The sequence below is a fragment of the Poecilia formosa genome, unplaced genomic scaffold (genome assembly GCF_000485575.1).
Source record: "Poecilia formosa unplaced genomic scaffold, Poecilia_formosa-5.1.2 Scaffold141, whole genome shotgun sequence".
NCBI classification, from domain to species: Eukaryota; Metazoa; Chordata; class Actinopteri; order Cyprinodontiformes; family Poeciliidae; genus Poecilia; species Poecilia formosa.
Window position 1 is genome coordinate 1027497 of NW_006800080.1, and position 19535 is coordinate 1047031.

Below are 19535 nucleotides of genomic sequence, written 5' to 3' on the forward strand. Positions count from 1 at the left end.
AAAATCTGATAAAATACACTGACGTCTGTGGTAATGTGACGCGATGAATTTGTTCTTGTCTGTCAGTCAAGAACAGACAAGAACTGTTGTGAGACAGCTTAGTCTCAAAACAGCTTTGAGACTAAGCTGTTTTCTATCAGAGTTATGGTACCCCTTTATTTTATTTTCCCTTCATTTTTCAGAGTAAATCTAAGTTTTAAAGATCTTTAGACCATCCTTTTAAGGTGTGGTAGTGCAATACGAGAAAATCAAGGGTCATACTGGCATTTTGAACTAATTTATGATTGTAAACATTTCTTAATAAAGCTGCTATATGCTTAGTTGGTCTGGAGAATGGAGCTTTCTCTTGTTACTTTTACAAAATGAAAGTAAGCGCCACGCAGTGATGCTCGGTGTTACAAATGAGAAGAGTGGGATACCAAAAGCTTTATTTTTAAAATAGTTCTTATAAATACTACACCAGAAACGCATGCGGGTTTTAAAAATACATAAAAACAGCTTACAAAGAACACTTGTTTAAGAGCGAAGGGGTCGTTGTGAGAAAACTCCTGACCTTTTTTTTATGCAACACAGACTCATTTACTTGTCATATTTCTGGAGTCATATTTCTGGAGAAATGATACTCCATCCGTCCCTTTCCTTAATTATTCTGGTAACTGGGTTCAGGGTGACGTATTGAATCCATCGACGCAGGGCTTGTTTTCAGTCAGGAGCGCATGTTGTGCCTTGGAGCGAATACCGGGAAGGTACTTCCAAGGTGATGCATTTTTTTTTTTAATGCACATTTAATTTGCAGAGCTATGAGCTTTGTCAAATCTGAGGTGAGGACATACCAGTCTGTCCTCTGAGTACAGTTGCACGCTAAACGCACCAGCATTTAGTTTCTCCCAAACACCAGGATTTCTACGGCGTTTAAATGTTGGGAAATGGGGTTTGAGGTTTTTGGTTTTGGTATTGACAGATTTATCTCAGCTCATTTTAAAATGAAATAAAACGAGCATTGGGGAAATACTGACGGCTTTCAGCTCACCCAACAATCATCTAGTAAAGTATTAGACCAGATAGCACTTGGTGAACTAGATCCAGCACAAGCTGTAAAAGAAACAGATTACAAAAGTCTGCTGAAAGAAAAAAAAAATATATATATATATGATTTGAAAAATTAAGAAAATCAAATATTCTTTCACAGCTGACACTTTCCATGCATTAAGGAAATGAGTTTTGGGCCAAGTTTAAGTTGTGTTATTCTGAAAATGTCTCTTGAAAGTGGCATCTTCTCCGAGTGAAGGAGTTGCATCTGGTCTTAGCCCTGTAGGAGGTTTTTCTGTGTGCTGAAGCCATTCTGCTGTTCCTCTGCGTTTTGTGAAGGTGATCCTGTGGATCAAAATAAAAGATTTATTTATATAATAGTCGACATTTCTTTGGAATCTTCCTTACATGGAAAAACATAGCACATTAAAAAAAATGTACAGTTTCAAACTGAAGTATTGCGATCAGCATATCTGTAGCAAATGACATATTTTTCCTCCATCACCATATCCCTGTAAATGTATGAGATTATCGAACTACGAATCAACCAGTCACTAAAGGGATCCAGAGCAGGTTTGTGTGAATGCAGTGTTGCTCACACTGATGCTGCCTTGATAATTGCAATCCAATTAATTGTGCAGTTCAACTTCAAGGTCTGAATTTTTCATGAAGGTAGAAAAGTTTGAGGATATTCATCAAGCATTCTCTGAGGTATTATTAACACAAACCTAAACTTCCCTTTGTGGTTCTGACAATAGATTTATGATTGACTGCATGTTGAACAAATAAATATCCATGTAAAAATCTAAACTCTGAGCCAAACTGTCCTTATGGATTCATAATTTATGCAGAATTCAAATATTCTGGGTGTGACTACAGACTCATTTTTATTGTTTCAAGATAACTTGCCTCTTGGAGAGCAGTCAATTCATTTAGATTTAACATCACACAAAGATAACCTGTTGAAACACAAAAGGCTTTCAAATGATGGCTTGATTTATGAAAGGAAAGAAAAAAATGTAAATCTGTGAAAATGTTATTGCCTTTCTCCCCTCTCCCAACAGACACACACACACACACACACACACGCTTGTAAAATTTTCAATAAACTTTGATGAACCTACTTTTATGTTCAATTTTCCTTCCATCTATGCAACAAAGCCCGAAGTGCAACATGATGAAAGGTTCAAGAACTCAAAAGGCAACATATCATGCATCAATCTCAAGACCAGGTGAGAATCAAAATCATTAGCATCTATCCATCTGAGAATTGTTACTAAGCCATTCTTAAGGTTTTGGGACTTAAAAGTGAAGAAAACACGGAACAGTGATAAAACTTCCCAGAAGAAGCCAGCTTATAGAATTACACTGACAACTTAATCAGGGGCGTCACGAAAGACACCAAAACAAGATCTAAGAATTACACGTCAGTGAAGGTCAGTAGTAATGATTCAGCAGCAAGACAAAGATCAGGCGATCATGGCTAGTCTCCCATATCCATGGGAGACTCCAAATGCAAAACCACTGCTGAAATAAAATAATAAAGAGGTCTGTCTTCCATTTTCCGAAAAACACTGAAATCCTAAGACCTTTGGGGAAGTATTCTCTGGACAGATGAGACCAAATTAGAACCATTGGGAAGGTGTGCAACTGTTTCATCTGGTGTAAAACTAGCATTACTTCAGAAAATGAGCATCATTCTGACAGTTAAACATTGTGGCAGTAGTATGGTGATCTGGGCTGCTCTGCAGATTCAAAATCTGGACAAGTTTGCTTCAATTTAGGATGATCTCTGTTTCTACCATAAATTCCTGAAGGATAATATCTGGCTATCAGTTTGTGACTTGAAGATCAAGTTTACTTGGATTATACACCAGGAGATCTGATACCAGTGACTAAAACAATAAAGTGAAAGATTTGGTGTTACCAAGCCAAAATCTTGACTTAAATTAAATTAAGAAGAGGAGGCACAGTATTAATTTGGATATTAATGCTCAAGAACCTTTAAATCTAGACAAATTCTCCAAAAACAAAAAAAAAAGGTCAGAATTCCTCCACTCAAAGCCAGCTATCTGACATGCTTCATAATTGTGTTTTTGCTTGTGCTTGGATTGCCTTTTTCCCTTAATGAACGAAATCATGATTTGAAAACTGCTTGTTGCATTTACTCAGGCTATCTTTGATAACATTTGTTTGATCTCAGTAGCAACATCTACAGCACAGTAGATGTTGCTGTAATCAAGATTAGCAAAGCAAAAAAAAAATCTCCCTGACTAACTCCTTGCTTAAAACGTACCCCATGTAGAGCTTACAGAAGGAGAAAGTGGAGCTGAGCCAAACCATGTGATGGAACAGGGACTAGTATAGCTCAAGCTCTAGAACAGTATGTTGTTACTTAAGTCTTTTCATTCTCCTGTTGAGATGATTCAGAGCTTCTTTCAGTTCTCCTCACCCACACAAACTGGCCCAATTAAAATGTAACAATAACTGATTTAAGGAGCTAAAACCAGATCCACTGGCTCTCATGCAGCTTACCCCAGCCATTGGTAGAGACGTCGCGGTTGCAGATCTCGTTGGCCAGCCTCTCAAAGTACTCAGGCAGGTCACCGTACTCGTCGCCGTATGAGATTACCTTGATGCCCTTGTCCAACATGTTGTCACGCAGCTTCTTGAACTCTCCCACGTCTTCCCGCCGCACAAGCATGAAGTGTTCCAGGTCTGACTTGTGCTTGACCGCCTCCAGGAACAAGGCCTGAAAGGTCGTGTCGTCCACCGTGCGTCCGCAGCCGAGGAACACAAAGGACTTAGTCTCGTACAGCTTCTGGATCTCACGCTGTAAAAAGAAAACCAAACACTACTAACGATTAGTGCCATCTTTAAGCAGTAGCTGGAATATTAAACAAACTAAGGTATAAAAGAAAAGAAAAAAAAGAAAGTCCAGGACTCACCATAACCTCAGTGTTCCTCAGTACATTCTGGTAGCCAGCAGGGTGCAGCACAATGCCACACGGGTTAGTGTAAACGCCGTGAATATGCAGAACGCTTAACCTCCGTTTCTCCTGAGCCCACTCCAACACCTACAAACAAGACACGTACACTTAACAGTCCACTGCACAAAATCCTGTTCTGGCTGGGCAGAGAGTACGATCACCAAGTAGTAGCGAGGGAACATTAGTCCCAGTGGAGACAAGGCATAAATACCAGGGCTGAGACGGAAAGCATCAGGTCACTCTCAGATCTAACATCTGCATGACTAAACTCTAAGCTGAGGCCATTGCAGATGACAGGACAACTCTTTGTGAAAGACTGATTCCTGTTCAGCGCCGTGGTAAACCAAAAGTAAACACAGTAAGATCTATAGAATCTGACATCAGCGGCTTGAACTTTAACTTTCTTCCTCCTGTCAGAAACAGAAACGGCTTATCTTTGTTTCCCCTAAAGCTGCCAACACGGAACTTTGTATACTTGCAATGTCATGAATGGGAAGTTAGTCACCACTGTGTAAAATTTCAACATTATGCTTTAGAAGAAACATATTTTTTTCCTAGCATATTACCGTGCGTGCAATACAAAATACAAAACTAAACTTGTATTCCCCACAGGTCATTATTTTTAAGCTACTGTATGAGACTTATGTAATAAACTAGAAATCACTGCTGGACATGCATGAGTGACCTTTGCACTTCTATAAGGGAGAAAAAAAAGCTGACATAATGCGTTGTTACAGGACAGACTAATTAGTGCCCCAGTCGAAGCAGAGTTTACCTTCTTTTCATCGGTCAGGTCTAAAGACTCCAGCTTGGTGCCCTGGTGGGCTGCGTAGATCTCCAGCAGGTTGTCGAAGTTGGTGGTAAGCACCAGCGCGCCGCTCTCCATCAACTGCAGCACAGATCGCAAGAGGTGTTTCCCTGCGTGCTCCATCTTGCACTCCAAGTTGTCAAACACTTCGTACAGACAGTCTTTGAAGAACGTGGATCGAACATTTCCCGTCCTCTAGGAAACATAATGGCACAAGGCAACCGCAGCCCTTCTTTAAAATGTCTTGGTACACAGCACACTCCCCCTTGGTGCATTTCTCAAAACAGAACTGAAGTCCTCAAAGCTGCTTGTTCAATCCTCAAATCATTGTGTCACTTGTGCTTTCTACACTTTCCCATTAGATTTTATTTCTAAATTTTTGATGAACAAAGCTGACCTGAAAGGACGTCACCAACAGGTGCTGATGAAACTGAAAAAACAAAAACAAAAAAAAACAAACCCACCAGAAATTGCAGAATTGTCTCTGAAGTTAGACACATAGTCTGTGTGCAATGTCTTCCCTGAAATAAAAGTTTATAGAAAACTTTGACTACATTATTAATAATAGAAAATCTTTGATCAAACTCTACTTTATGGTACACCTAAGGGCAATTTAGAGATCATTTAACCTAACTGTCATACTTTTGGACTGCAGGAAGAAGCCAGAGTACCCTCAGGCAGTAGTCGTGCCATAGCACAAACAAATTAACTTAGGATTCCCTCCCCAAAAAAGCAAAAAAAGATTAATTTAGCTTTACAATCTTACCAGGGGTGCCACTTAACGCAGATGGTGACGTTTAAGTAATTAGAGGAGTCTGAAATCAGGATTTAAACACTGAGTGGAGAAAAAATACTGTTCTCCTCGAGCAGAAAATACCTTACATAACCAAGTTAAGTATATGACATATTTTCATATGACAAGACATCAGAACAAGATGGAGAAGGACTACTTAGAAATAAAGAGACAAAGATATGGACAGTGTTACTTGAACATTTATCATCAAGTATTTACTGGAGCTGAAATGCTGGACTGGTTTGAACATAAAGATAATTATTCATTGAGTCACTAGAGAACCAAAGTACATAAAAAAATGCCTCTAGGCCATTAAACAAAGTTGACCAAATGTGAAGCCAAATTTTTAAATTTTTAACTCGAAACAAGACCAGACCATGTACGAATCAAAGTACATTTAAAAAAAATGCCTCTAGGCCATTAAACAAAGTTGACCAAATGTGAAGCCAAATTTTTAACTCGAAACAAAATGCCTTTTGATCAGAATGACTTATGATTCAACGTGACCAGACCATGTACGAATCAAGTCTCTTAGAATAAAAATGTGTATCTGAGGACTGAGGTGACCTGAAGGAGGATTATTCACTCTAAGTACTGCTAAACAGAGTAGCAAGAAAAAAAAAAAAAGAAAAAAGAAAATCTTCCGTTCTAAGAAAAAGGGGTTAATTCGTTCTAGCTTTTGAATTGGACAAATCAGGATTTCAACACATTTTTTCAAACTCAATATTTTCAGAGATCTCAATCCTTTTCAGAAAAGAAATCACCCCCCCCCCAAAAAAAAAACAAAAAACAAAGAGTGAGAAAGATGCTGGTAGCTAAGAATAGCAAAGGCTAGCGCAGTGACCAAGGTGATCTGAGATTGGAAGGAAATGCTCCACCGACTTCCACAGATTACAGCTCTAATGGGCTAAACAGCAGGAGTCCCTTCCAGAGGAAGAAGCTCATTATCCGCAGCTAGTGTCCGCAGCACCCATCCTGATCACTCTGTCCTTGGGCTGACTCACAACTTATGTAATAACCAACAAATGGACAAATAAACAACCCTTCTTCTCCTTCTTCTTATTCAAAATATCCATCTGAAACTGATAAAATGATCTTTCATTCACAAGGAAGTCTCACTAACTGCTTTCAACAAATAAATGTTTTATTATTTAAATAATTACTATAAGCATAACAGTTGATAACTAATCTATAAACAATAACAGATGAATGAACAATTTATTTTTTGCTTGGAACAGCACATATTAAGAGCCTTCCTGTTGCTACACTCATTACTTCTACAGAGTGCAGAAACTTGGCCGGTACACAAATCCATGAAAGTGGGTTAAACCTCTAACTGGCTATAAGGCAGGTGTCTCACACCCAGACACATATTAGCATTCCAAGTACAAGTGATTAACGACGAGTGCAGTTTATGGAAATGGTAAAACACAGTCATAAAAATGAGGTTTCATTTAGTAGGTCACCTGTGTCTGAACGTAACACTTTGGGAGGACAAGTCACACGCAGAAGAGTAAAAGTATCTCTATAAAACAAGAGAAAAAACATTAACGCAGGTTTTGTGAATGGAGTGACTAAAAGTTCACATGCTCTACTATGACCCACTGCAGTCACAGGTGGAGCTTTAAGTCTGAATGGAAAATCTGGGCTACAGGAGGGGAGGAAATGGGGTGGCGGTTCTGGTTCACATTATTCCCGGTTTGTTTGTTTGTTTTGTTTTTTTTTTTGTTTTGTTTTTCTTTCTTCCCTCCGGCCGGCTGCGCTGGACCCCGCTGTGTCTGTGACCTAGGGGAGTGGGCTGGTGTCTGCACGACTGTGGATCGAAATAAACACAACGGATAAAGCCATAAAGGCGCTGTTTGTTCTCTTTGTCCCGACAGGCTGGGTGCTGAAACAAAGCGTGTTTTTATCAATGTCAAAGGTGCGATGAGACATGACTAACACAGGAGGCAAACGGTATTAAGACTCCCATCTGCCAGCCCCGCTCCAGAACAGACCGGTTTGGTTGTATGTAAATACTGCAGATTTTTTTATTTTTCCCCCACCTAAAACTTTTTACAGATCCATTAATACCATCAAAAGCTCATGAGAGGCAAAATCAGTTAAAGTACACGACTTTATGAGATACCTTCCAAAAACTAGCGGTGGTCTCAAAATGATTGTGACTTCCTATAAACGTACAAATGGTCACTGTTAGGATGTGTAATAGTCATTTGTAGCAGTAGTTTGCCGGGATTTTCATGGGAATTAGCTGAAATTAGTTTTTAACAGAAGAAGCCTAACAATCAAGTCTTGCATCATGACAAAGTTCACTGAGAAAGTATGAATACTGTCTGGATGTGAATCTGTGGAAGTAAAAACATAACATCCCTGGTTCCAGGAAAGGTCACAGGCAGTGCTGGCAGTCCAACATGTGTTTGTGCGTGTGCAAAGGAGAAATATAGGAAAGGGAAGAAAGGAAAAACAAAAAACAGACTCAGATGGTCTTACCGGGGAAAGTTTCTGAATGAGGTCATGGGCCACATGCACCAAATTCTTATCTTCCTGCATGTGCTTCTGGAAACGCCGGCTCTCCTCCTCCTCCAGCAGATCAAAATCATTGGCTGCATCGAGGAGGGCCTGTATAAGCCCCTTCCAAGAGCGAAGAGCAGGAACCTGCGGAGCCACTGCAGAGCTCACCCCCGTACCAATCACCAGAACAAGCTCGGGGGCTCGTTTGGTCTTCAGGCTGGGCAGCAGTTTCCTTTGGGGCAGGCAGAAATCGAGTGATGTTGGATCCAAATACGGCGCTTCCCTAATCCCTCTGACAGCATGACGGTTCAACAAAGCCTTTTCAAACATGCTAGCATGCAGTTGGAAACTAATATCTACCTTCTACCTTCATTTAACCCTTCCAATGATTTGAATTAGTTCTGCAAAGAAATCCTGAATATGTAATAGCAATGGCATGCAGGTGCACCTGAGCTTACCTGGGCTTTTTAGCGTTTGATTCTGCATCCTGAGAATCAGCTGCAGGACGCTTCTCAGTTTTCACTGCTACAACAGAGGCCATTCAGCTCCTGTAAAAAACATGACCAACCACTTAATATCTCTATAGAAGCTGGTCTGACCAATCTACACAATGGCTGGTTTGAACCAGCCATTGTGTAGATTGCCAACATTATTAGTTTCTCTAAACAAGAAGCTGAGTGACTCTGAAATGATGTCATAGGTCAAACTCAGGACATTAAGTTCAGACTTATTACAAATACATGTGGGTGTTCCATAAAGTTAATTTGTTGCCTCAAATAGATTACCTTATATGTAAATAAAGCATAGACCATTCTGAGCTCAGTTTTTCAATTCAGCGCTAATGGAAGGAAGATGCACATCAAAGTTGAAGCTCATTGTCTTTGATACAATCCTAATTAGGATTGTATCAAAGACAAACTCTGCACCTCTTTTCTATTTTCAAAAGTCATTTTGAAAGCAGTTTTTCAGAATTTTTTGTGCATCTTAGTAGTAGTGAAGGTCACAGGACAATGACGTCACTATTAACCGTGGTTTTCTCATCCAATTTTGTCTTTTCCACGCTAGTGGAAACTAGACATCCCTACATGGACATCACCTCAGTCATGATGTGCTCACATGCAAATCGATTCTGGCAAAATTACGTCTTAATTTTATGCCACAAAGGAAATAATGGAGTCACAATCTCCGTTCCAAAGGAATTTTGAAAATAGTGATTCAGAGACTACAAACTGAATCAGGGAAAGGCAGTTCTTGTATTTTTGCCATGAGATAAGTCTGAACTTAAGCTTTGTAGTATAACTTACTGTTGCTTTGTGTGATATTTAAGTTGAATGCCACCCCTACTCTCTTGGCTGGATTTCCCTTGGAAGAGAGGTCTGAGATCCCCAGGGGAAAAACTTTATTACCCCTTGGTTGTCACACCAACTAAAGGGTCTGTGAGGACACCACTGTCCTCTTGAAAGTGAAGGAGTTTCAAATCCAGAACATTAATGAATGAATATGTTTTGTTTGTTGGCTGCCATTAGAAAATCACTGTGCTGAGGGTTAAAATGCCCATAGAGTTTGAGGGGTGAGTTTGACTTTGTACCATGAAATAATTAAATACACATTTAATTTTTATATGTATAAGTTTGCATTTTAATGATTTAAAGTAATATTTTGTCTACTAAATAAAGTATTTCAATTATTTACGTTACCTATGAAAATATTAAATGATGTGTTTATTTTATTTTGTCCCTTTCAGCTCTCCATACTGCAATAAGATAAATATCTTATTGGTTTGCAAAACATTAATTCCTGAAACATAAAACAAAAACAATTACTGCATCCCAAACAGCACTTTGCACTATTATTAATGCAAAGTGATATTGCAATGATTACTGTGATGTATTGTGAAGTCCTAACACAATACATAAACTCTTATCAGATAAAATTATCAGTATCATTTCTCATCAAAGATCCCAATAAATACTTCATCCTGTCTTACCCAACACTGTCCATGCTATACAACCAGGAAATATTTTATTCATTTCCTTCCGGAAAAACACTTCACCTAATGGTAGAGACTATAGGCTTTTTATCAATGACATTGTGGCCACTACATTTTTTAACTTTATAACAAAATATTTTGGTTCAAATCATTTTAAATCTATATTCTCTTTTAGTTCAGAAATACAGTTTAATTACCGTAGTCTTCCTAGTAGATACCCAATGGTAAATTATGTTTGTGACCGGACACAAATAAACTTTAGATGTCCGATTGAAGAAAACAAAAAGAAAAGAAAATGTAAACGTCACTTACCTTGCTCCAGGTAACTCCAGTGTTTACTTCAGCTTAGTTTTAGGTGTCTTTCGATTTTAAGTCAGATAAAGTCAGTCAAGATTGAACTTGATCCACTTTAATTAGTTCAGAAATCAATAAGCCTTCGTGGCGTTTTTCTTCCTTCCTTTTTTTTTTATTAAGTCTTGATGTTAATCTGATAAATGCCCGCTTTTAGCTGTAAATTGGGAAATAAAAACTCACCGCTGACAGCCCAAGGACAATAGCCTCGCTGTTTTCTCAGAGTAAGTTTAATGGGGTTTTTTCATCAAAGTCCAAAAAAAAGAGAAAAAAACATCCAGGGTTGTTAAACGCATTAAACTCCCTCGACACCGCTGCCTCCGGTCATTGTGACAGTAGAACAAGCACCTCAAATATGTTTCCAATAAAAATAGTTTTAGTTAATGTTTTCTCCCCATGAGTCATGTGCCATAAACGCTCTCGACCTCTGCTGCTGTCTGAGCCACTCGCAGCTCTTCTATCTATATTGACGGTTTTCGGACTGTTAAAAGTGACCGCCCGCCGACCGTAATGTGCGCCGGGTTTTATGACGCCTTCACGTGCTATAGTAAAACTGTGTTGCGCTGCCGTAATAGAACGTCACCGTAAAATACATAATATTTAATGTTTTGTAAGCTTGGTCAAGTAAAATATTTCAATTAACTTGACCTCGTTTCAAAATTCTATTACATTTTCAGCGATGGAACAAATGTTTCCCCAACAATATTTGTTTTATTTTTTTTTTTACGTATCTTAAACTGGATAGTTTTTTTTTACTGTATAGCAAAAAAAGAAAAAAAAACTGTCCAACTACCAAAGTCAGAAATTAAATGTTTACAAAGCGCATTTCAACATAGCATGAGGACTAACCATATATGACTGAGACGCAAACACGCATTACTTACACAATTTAGGATGTGCAGCTGATAAACACGAGTATGACACAATACTTTTTACCTTTTATTGCGCTCATTTCGAAAACATATAGTTTATGAAAAAATATTTTACGTTTCTTCAGAAAACGGTTAGCTAAAAAGTAAACTTATAGTGATTATTTGAAAAGAAGTGGAGAAGAAATACATTCGCCACAAAACTTATTTCTCAATTGGCCTCTTTCACCATAGAAAATCCATACAGTCTCCTTTTAGGAATTTACACGTCAGCATATCCAATTCTGGCAAATCCCACGGCCAGGTCGCCATCTGCTGTTTGAAAAATAAACTACATTCAGAAGGTTGATGGTTTTCAAAGACCCCTTTTTAAAAGAAAAAAAAATATCTGAGACTACCTTTAGTATTTTTTTTAGTTACACTTCTTAACTCGAATTTAGCAAAAGCGAATGCATAAAAATGCACTTGTCTTTTCATACCAAGTAATATTTCATTAAACTCTGAGACAGACAGCAGGTTTGTCCACATCAAAGATAAAGTAAAATACAAATTTCAATTAAATGTTTCTACTGCCTATTTGTTTTGTTTTTCATAATACTGCATACAGTGAAATGACTTGAAGGTTTGACCTAGATGTCAAAAAATATTTTTTGTAATCACATTTAAAAGGAAAACAATTTTTTAAAAGTCAGTATTAAACATCTTTAATTTCTATTGAATCATCAGAATCATTTCCAATGTATACACAGCAATGCATATTAAGATACAATCAAACATTAAAAGGCAAACCGTCTGTCAGGCGACAACATTCACAGAAACATTTGTAGCTCAGGTAATTCTTTCTTCAAAGCATTTGTGGAGGCTGGAGGTCACAGCTCCAACATATCCTGAATCCCCCGTTAAAGGCCCAGTGTTCATATCCAAACAGTAGAAAAAAGGCATTCTGGTCACTTTGGACAACTCAAGTCATTGCTCGCTCTGCACATGTAATCCTGGTAGCTAGTTTATTTACAAACTTGCACAGGGTTGTTTAAATTTTAAAAATATAAGAAGGGATTTTCCTAAATAGAGCAACATATCTGATTATTAACAATTTCCCTTTCCAAATTGCAAGACTTGCTTTCTGCAACCTTGAAGGTAGCACGATGAACAGCATCGTGCTACATGAACACGATGAACAGCAGATGCATAAATTTCAAACTTTCAAAGTCTGGAGAAGGTTGTTGGTATTATCACTGAGGTAAACAAGAATGACCGTTATTGCAACAAATGGGTCAACTTGTCAAAAATATGGTCCTAACGTCTAAGTAGAATCATCAAGGATATATTAAATGCAATTCAAAATTAAATCGTAAGCTGAAATCCCTTCTGAAATTGACAAAAAAAAAAAAAGACATTGGAAGTGAAAGTTAAAAATAAAAGAATACGAGTGCTTTTAATGCAGAGATGCTCTACACAGAGATGGATCCTTCTCTGAAATTGGTCTTCCCTATCAAAACATTGAGAAGAGTAGCCTTGCCCTCCTTTGCATCCCTTTGAGCCAGTTTTATGATGTCACTTAGCTGGTTCTCGTCTTCTCGTCTGACAAGGTAGCCCTTACCGCCATAACCATCTGCCACTGTATGATAATCTGGAAAAAAATGAAAGATGACTTTTTCGCATTGAAAAAGTGTTGTTGCTTAGCAATATACAACTACATAAACAATGTTCTTTGGATTATGGGAAGCGACACTGTGGACGTTACAACACACATCGGCGGTCAAATACGTACCTGTAAAAGCAAGGCCACAAGCCACATTGCTACCGAGGATGGGAACCTGCTCTCTGGAGATCTGACTCCAACACGCATCGTTTCCAACCACAGATATAACTGGTGTCTGAAGAGCAAAGCGATCAAGTAAAATAATCACAGCACAGCTCAGTTTCGAGTAAGCTCCACCTAAACTATCATCTTAGCATTATCTGTACCTTTGTCAGAGGAAAAAATTAAAGACAGCATCAAGACAAGTAATTAAAAGCAACCGGGTGGAGCTCACTTAAAAGCAACCGGGTGGAGCTCACCAATGTGTTCAGTGTTCACACACCCAACATTTCTCAAGACAAACACCCCAAAGGTAAAAACAGAGAACATTACAAAGTTTACATCTGACAAAACAACACAACACATGCAAAAGGTTAAAATATCCACATGGCGAGCTCAACCCTTCTCTGCTCTGACCAGTAGTGTTGTAATGCAATAGATAGTATATATATATGAATTTACCAAAAACCTGCACAAAAACTAGAGCTCATAAATCGAGCACAGAGCCCTGATCTGTGCATCTCTAAACCAACGAGGATGGCGAGAAATCCTAACAGTGTGAGCAAACACACTGTGATAAATCAGAACAAAGTGTGACCTTTTTCTTGAATCAGATGAATATCTGAGTCTCTTACATGTTTAAGTCAAAGATTCACGTGTTTACCTTGTGCCGGGTAAATGTGTCATACTCTGCAACACTGTAGCCCAGGGAGCCGTCTCCATAGATTATCCACACCTGCAAAGCATGCAAAAAAATGGCTTTTTTTGTGCATAAGGAATGAAATGTGAGAGTTAATGAAATAAATAAATGTAAACATTATACCTCAGACTCAGGACGGCACAGCTTTGCTCCCAAAGCAAAACCTCCTCCAACTCCCAGAGTTCCAAAGGCTCCTACAGGAAAATTAACCAACTGGATTAAGACATTTCAAAGGAAAGAGAACACAACACATTGGTGCTAGTGATTCTGTAGCACAGCTATGGCACTGATTAAATTAACTACAATAGTTTATTACTATGATTCTGCTGGTTTAATCATCTTGTTGCTTGTATATTACCTGGATCTAACCAACGCAGGGGTCCTCTTGGTCTCATTATATAGGCAGCACTTCCCACAAAATCTCCCCCATCTGCTACAATGATGCTGTCGTCAGCCATCAGCTCATCCACACAGTGGAGGACTTTTAAAGGATTTAGGTGGTGTTCTGTCTTCTCATTAGCTTTAGCCCTGAAAACAATTTGAGGAGTGATTTTGTAATGAACAGTGCATTATTTATATCTTCTGCACTAACTGTGCAGGACCCCCTCTCCCTCCCAATGCCCACCTGTTTGCATCTTCTTTGGTAGAATCTCCAGCTTTGAGGCTCTGAGGCCATTCCTCAGGACAGCGATGGCCCTTCAGCCCCTTAGAGAGACGCACAATAAATGAGCCAGCGTCACCTAAAAGAAAGAAAAAATACAGCATGCATAACATCAGACCCGACTTCAAAAGGTGTCATTTGTTTTAAGAATCCGCAGTTGGGAGAATAAATAACCATAATTAAATTCACAATACAGGGCTCTCACATTTTTAACTTCAAGATTTTCAGATTAAAATTTCTTTATGTTTTTACAAAATTCTGGACATTTGGGCTTTATTATCTGTGTATCTGTTACAGAAATAATAAAGCCACCCCAGTGCCAGCTTCAACAGTGTGATGATGAGCTACTTCACTTGTATTTGTGGACTTTTAATTATGATATTTAAAAAACTAATAATTCTTGATTGTTTACATAATAGAACAAGACATACAAACCATATTTTCATATTTATCCCAACCTGGAAAATTATAAAAACCAATTCTATCATTTTCCAGACTTTTATTATTACACAAGAAACCTGACAATTTCATAAATAATCCAATTTATGGGCAAACAATAAGGTGGTACTTTAATTATGATAAAGACAGCATTTTACAAATGTACCCTGAATTGCTATAGTTGGTTTCCAGAACATGTCGGAGTTTTTCAGCAGCTGTGACTTGTTCCTGTTGACAGCGATTATCTTGCTCCTTCTGTTCAGAACTCTGCCATAGCTCAGACGGAAGTCACACACAGTGCCTACAAAATAAACAAGGACAAATATTCACAATCTTTCATTATTTTGTCTAGCAAAGCAGTTTTGCCTCACCGTCTGTTTTATTGGAAAAATAAAACTCTTAAAAATGTAAAAAACAAAAAAAATCCCCCTTTTCCTTTTCTGAAACAGCTCAGCCAGATTGGAAGGAGATCACATGTAAACAGAAATTTTCAACTCTTTCCATAGATTTTGGGTTTAGAATAAAATTTACACATAAATGGACAAAGTTATTAAGGTAATGCATGAGGTTTTATTTAGGTGAATAAGTTTGCAAGGCACTGTCATCCATCCCATCTCAATCAGCTTTACTTTTCTGAGTGAACGGCAACCATCATTACTAAATTAACTTCACGGTAAAAATTAACCTGCAAGGAGAACCAGGTCGGCCTCCTTGAGAGCATCCCGTCTGTTCTGTCGGATGTGGATAGGGCTGTCTTTTCCCAGCATGCCCCGGGACATGCCCCCGAGAAAGCAGGGGATACCTAGATCCTCCAAAGCCTTCCTGTAAAAAAAAAAAAAAAAAAAAACATATTTGCACCCTTTCATACATCTCTGCGGCGCACAAAATGACATTGTTAGACTTTAATTAGTGAAAGACAAACACATGTTCCTTTACCTGATGTCTTCTGCTGGCGTAGGGGGGAGTGTAGCTTGGCTCCCAAGGAGAATGACGGGTTTCTTGGCTCGACTCACTAGCTCTATGCACCCTTGTACCTGAAAAGAAGCAAAATATTCAATTGAGTCTGTTCCCTTTGTGTCCCATAACATGATGCTATCGGATCATGTATTTACTGAAAACGACCAGATCCTAAAAGCTGAGATTACCTGATCATCTGTGGCTTGAGGGATGTGAACAGGAAGTGGGGAAACATCTCTGGTCTCCCAGGCTCCAGCAAAAAGGTTCATGAGGTGATTATTGAGGTACCTTACAAGTAAGCAATCTATTAACTGGATAATCATAAATACATTATGTCGTCTAGATTCAGCAAGTGCTTATTTTTTCACATCATATGACCCAATTTTATTTCTCTATAAAAATTTTTTTAAAAAAATCTGCATTTTCTCATACCATGAGACAAGTTTTCCCATCAGCCCTTTGGGAGGATTTTTAACAGCAAACTCTTTGGACACCAGGTGGTATGGGTACAGAGTATCAATGGGGAACTCGATGAAAACAGGACCAGGAGTTCCTGACTGAGCAATGGCCAGAGCCTTCCTGAGTGTTGGCACGATCTCCCTGACGGTCCGGATGGAGGCACAGAACTTACAAAGAGGCTTGAAGAGAGACATCTGGTCGATGTCCTGCAGTGCCCCTCTGCCCTGTGACACAAACGGGCAAAAACAGCTCATTTCGACAACTAGAAGGAGCACCATCGGAGACTAGCACCACCTACTAAAGTTTAGTTGTGGTATTTTATTAGATTGGCACATTTATATCGTATTTATACCGTCTTTCAGTTAGATTTTTCTTTGGATTTTAGCACATAATAAAAAGGACCAGGTTTTTAAATCAGCTTGAAATATTATTTAAACCCAAGAGTTATTTTGCCATTTACAAAACACAGATGAAGACAAATCAAATAAGTCGTGCAATGAGCTTATTTCTGTCTCTGGAAGGAAAGTGGTAGATGCTGGTAATTAAATTGTTATGTTTACTGATAATCTATAAAAGTGAATGATTGCATTGTTCGATCATACAATTATTTTTTTCTAACGAGGTGGTACAAGGCTCCAGGCAACTGAATCATTATGTTCAAATAGTTTTAGCACTTTAGAAAAACCAGTGAACTATATACTAAATTCTGAAAAGAAGGTGACACTGATGTACCTGCAGTAAAGTACTAGCAGCTCCTCCCAAAAGCAGCAATGGAGATTCCGCCATTTGAGCATTCTTCACTGCTGTCACTGTGTTAGTCAGGCCCGGGCCAGCAGTCACTGCGGCTACACCAACAGTACCTTGGCAACACAGCAGAAAGAGATGTGCATTAATATTTATGTCTAGCAATATATTTTCATTTAAACCAGATATTGACATTTCCGTGAGCTGCACCTGTGTTTGACAAGTCATAACGTTGACCAGTAAGGCACACCCTAAAAAGGCTGCAGAAGACTCAGTTCCTTTCTTCCCCACAGCTACTAACAACATGGTACGTGCTAACAGACGCTGAGGTCAAATATTAACTCGCGCTCTTCTTGTGTGGCTGAGCTGTGTGTACCTGAGAGCCTCGCCACAGCATCAGCAGCAAAGACAGCAGTGGCTTCGTGTCTGGTGTCAACGATGCGGATGCCAACCTTCTCGCAGGCCACCAGGATGGGAGAGATGTGCCCACCAACGAGAGTGAAAAGGAACTTGATTCCATGCGCACGGAGGACTTCGGCAACACTCTCCCCTCCATGCCGGGGGCTCTTTGTTTCAGTCTGAATTCAATTAAAAAAACACACAAAAAAAACAAACAAAAAAAAAAAGGTAAAAAGGTCGGTAACACTTTATTTGAAGGGGTGTGCATAAGACTGACATGACACTGTCATAAACATGACATAACACCTTTATGTTATGTCATTCTTTATTAACATAAAGAAGTCTTTATGAATATTTATGACAGTTGTCATGAAGTGTCATTCGGTAAATAATGACACTTTTAATGCAAAGTTGCTCTATAAGTTGCATTGAAAGTCCACTAAAAGTGCCAACTTTGCATGATTTTGTAAATAATCACAACTTAATGCAAAGTTGGCACTTTTAATGGACTTTCAATGCAACTTTTAGAGCAACTTTACATTAAAAGTGTCATTATTTACCGAATGACACTTCATGACAACTGTCATAAACATTCATAAAGACTTCTTCATGTTCATGACAGACATTATCAAATAAAATTAGACATCTTACCATCCTTTCTCATTAGTAAAAACAGTAATTTTTTCTGCAAATTAAAATATGAAAAGAAAGCACTTGAATCCAGCTTCCTTTACTCTGATACCCCTAAATAAAATTAAATGAAACCAGTTGACTACAGAATTTTAATTCAAAATCAGGTATTCCCAGATGACCACAGGATTTTTTAGAAAATACTCTCTAGTGATAGAATCTGTCAACATGGTAACTCTACTGCCTGCCCCAAAAACACTCACCCCATAGATTTAACATTTAAGCATTTTTTCACTGATTTAATCAGAACAACAACAAAAAAAAGATGTGAAATAAAAACAAAAACAAACCAACACATTGTATAGGCTGCTGTTCCAGTGACATGTGGCCATTCCCAAGGTCACCTGTCACATTATCTCCCTTTGACAACAGCACTTATTGTTCAGGCCTGCAGCTGTGATGTGCCCCTTTACTTTGTGCAATCCCACTAACAACCACTGTGTTTGAATAGCCTTTATGAGACAACCGCAGGGCTGATCAAAGTTTACACGAATGCAGCCCAGGCTTTTCTTTGACATTTAACAGCTTAGACGGAACAGGGGGACTAAAAATATTGCAGAATATTTTCACAAACAGGGCATTGGAGAGCTGCTTTGAATTATAAAGAAAGAAAGAAAGAAAGAAAGAAAGAAAGAGAGAAAGAAAGAAAGAATGTCTTGGATTTGATGATTTCCAATCACCTACCTTGTGAAACAACTGGTAGATTACACCAAGATTGTAGGCAGCAAACAAAACACCAGTCAGCACAACGCAAGCAGAATATCCGAGAATACTGGAAATGCATCCGAACAACTCCATGTCGGCAGGAGGAACCAAAACCCCGTTTGTCAAAACAAAACTTGACCACGCTTAGGAAAAAAAAAAAAACTGACCCACTACTACTCCACTTCAGCAGCTCACTTTTTATGCTAGGCTATGAAATTGCAAAGATGAGTCTGTAGCTGTTATAGACTCATTTCATACGTAATATTTGGGAAGTACATTCAAAGCATAACTGTCTCGTCTTAGGTTAGCAGATAAATGCTTTAAAGAACATATTGTCGACTCCTAAACAAGTTCAACCAGAACAACGCTCCTTCACCTGCAGAAATGTCAGTGCTCATATTCAGGTCAAGCCAACCGAAAGAATAACACATCTTTCCGAAAATGTATTTCAAAATAAAATTCCATCTAGAAACTACAGATCTTAGCAGCGTGAACCGGATGACTATATGTCATATTTTGTTCAGTTTGATCGTAAACTTTAGAAAAATTACGTTTTACTATGATGATATCCGTACTTTTGTTTTATTATAAATAGCATGACAAAGACAGCAACTTTACTGTGAAAGTTAATATTCGTTTT

General features: G+C 38.5%; 2 protein-coding genes across 2 annotated transcripts; both read right to left on the reverse strand.

Annotated features, from left to right (window-relative positions):
• Positions 1–408: 408 nt before the first annotated feature.
• fam118b (family with sequence similarity 118 member B) lies at positions 409–11082 on the reverse strand. The gene is made up of 7 exons (XM_007562761.2): positions 10434–11082; positions 8590–8679; positions 8111–8363; positions 4795–5022; positions 3978–4106; positions 3565–3862; positions 409–1374 (listed from the first exon to the last, which is right to left on the reverse strand). The coding sequence occupies exons 2-7, from the start codon at positions 8670–8672 to the stop codon at positions 1304–1306; spliced, it is 1062 nt and encodes a 353-aa protein (XP_007562823.1). The 5' UTR covers positions 8673–8679; positions 10434–11082; the 3' UTR covers positions 409–1303.
• A 936-nt stretch (positions 11083–12018) lies between these two features.
• ilvbl (ilvB (bacterial acetolactate synthase)-like) lies at positions 12019–19322 on the reverse strand. The gene is made up of 14 exons (XM_007562765.2): positions 18875–19322; positions 17478–17679; positions 17090–17217; positions 16331–16581; positions 16087–16186; positions 15878–15975; positions 15627–15763; positions 15108–15242; positions 14468–14582; positions 14201–14370; positions 13966–14036; positions 13807–13878; positions 13113–13218; positions 12019–12971 (listed from the first exon to the last, which is right to left on the reverse strand). Exons 1-14 carry the CDS (start codon positions 18986–18988, stop codon positions 12793–12795), a joined length of 1878 nt encoding a protein of 625 aa, XP_007562827.1. The 5' UTR covers positions 18989–19322; the 3' UTR covers positions 12019–12792.
• Between the last annotated feature and the right edge of the window lie 213 nt (positions 19323–19535).

Bases quoted from the DNA above. Each gene is read 5' to 3' on its own strand.
- ilvbl (XM_007562765.2), bottom strand. From the start codon at position 18,988: ATGGAGTTGTTCGGATGCATTTCCAGTATTCTCGGATATTCTGCTTGC. The intron at 13,219-13,806 runs GTAAACACGTGA...TTTGCTCTTCAG, and splicing joins ACACATTTACCCGGCACAAG to ACACCAGTTATATCTGTGGT. The intron at 12,972-13,112 runs GTACGTATTTGA...ATTTTTTTCCAG, and splicing joins TTGTGGCCTTGCTTTTACAG to ATTATCATACAGTGGCAGAT.
- fam118b (XM_007562761.2), bottom strand. From the start codon at position 8,672: ATGGCCTCTGTTGTAGCAGTGAAAACTGAGAAGCGTCCTGCAGCTGAT. The intron at 8,364-8,589 runs GTAAGCTCAGGT...CCTGCCCCAAAG, and splicing joins TCAAACGCTAAAAAGCCCAG to GAAACTGCTGCCCAGCCTGA. The intron at 3,863-3,977 runs GTGAGTCCTGGA...TTCTTTTTACAG, and splicing joins TGAGGAACACTGAGGTTATG to CGTGAGATCCAGAAGCTGTA.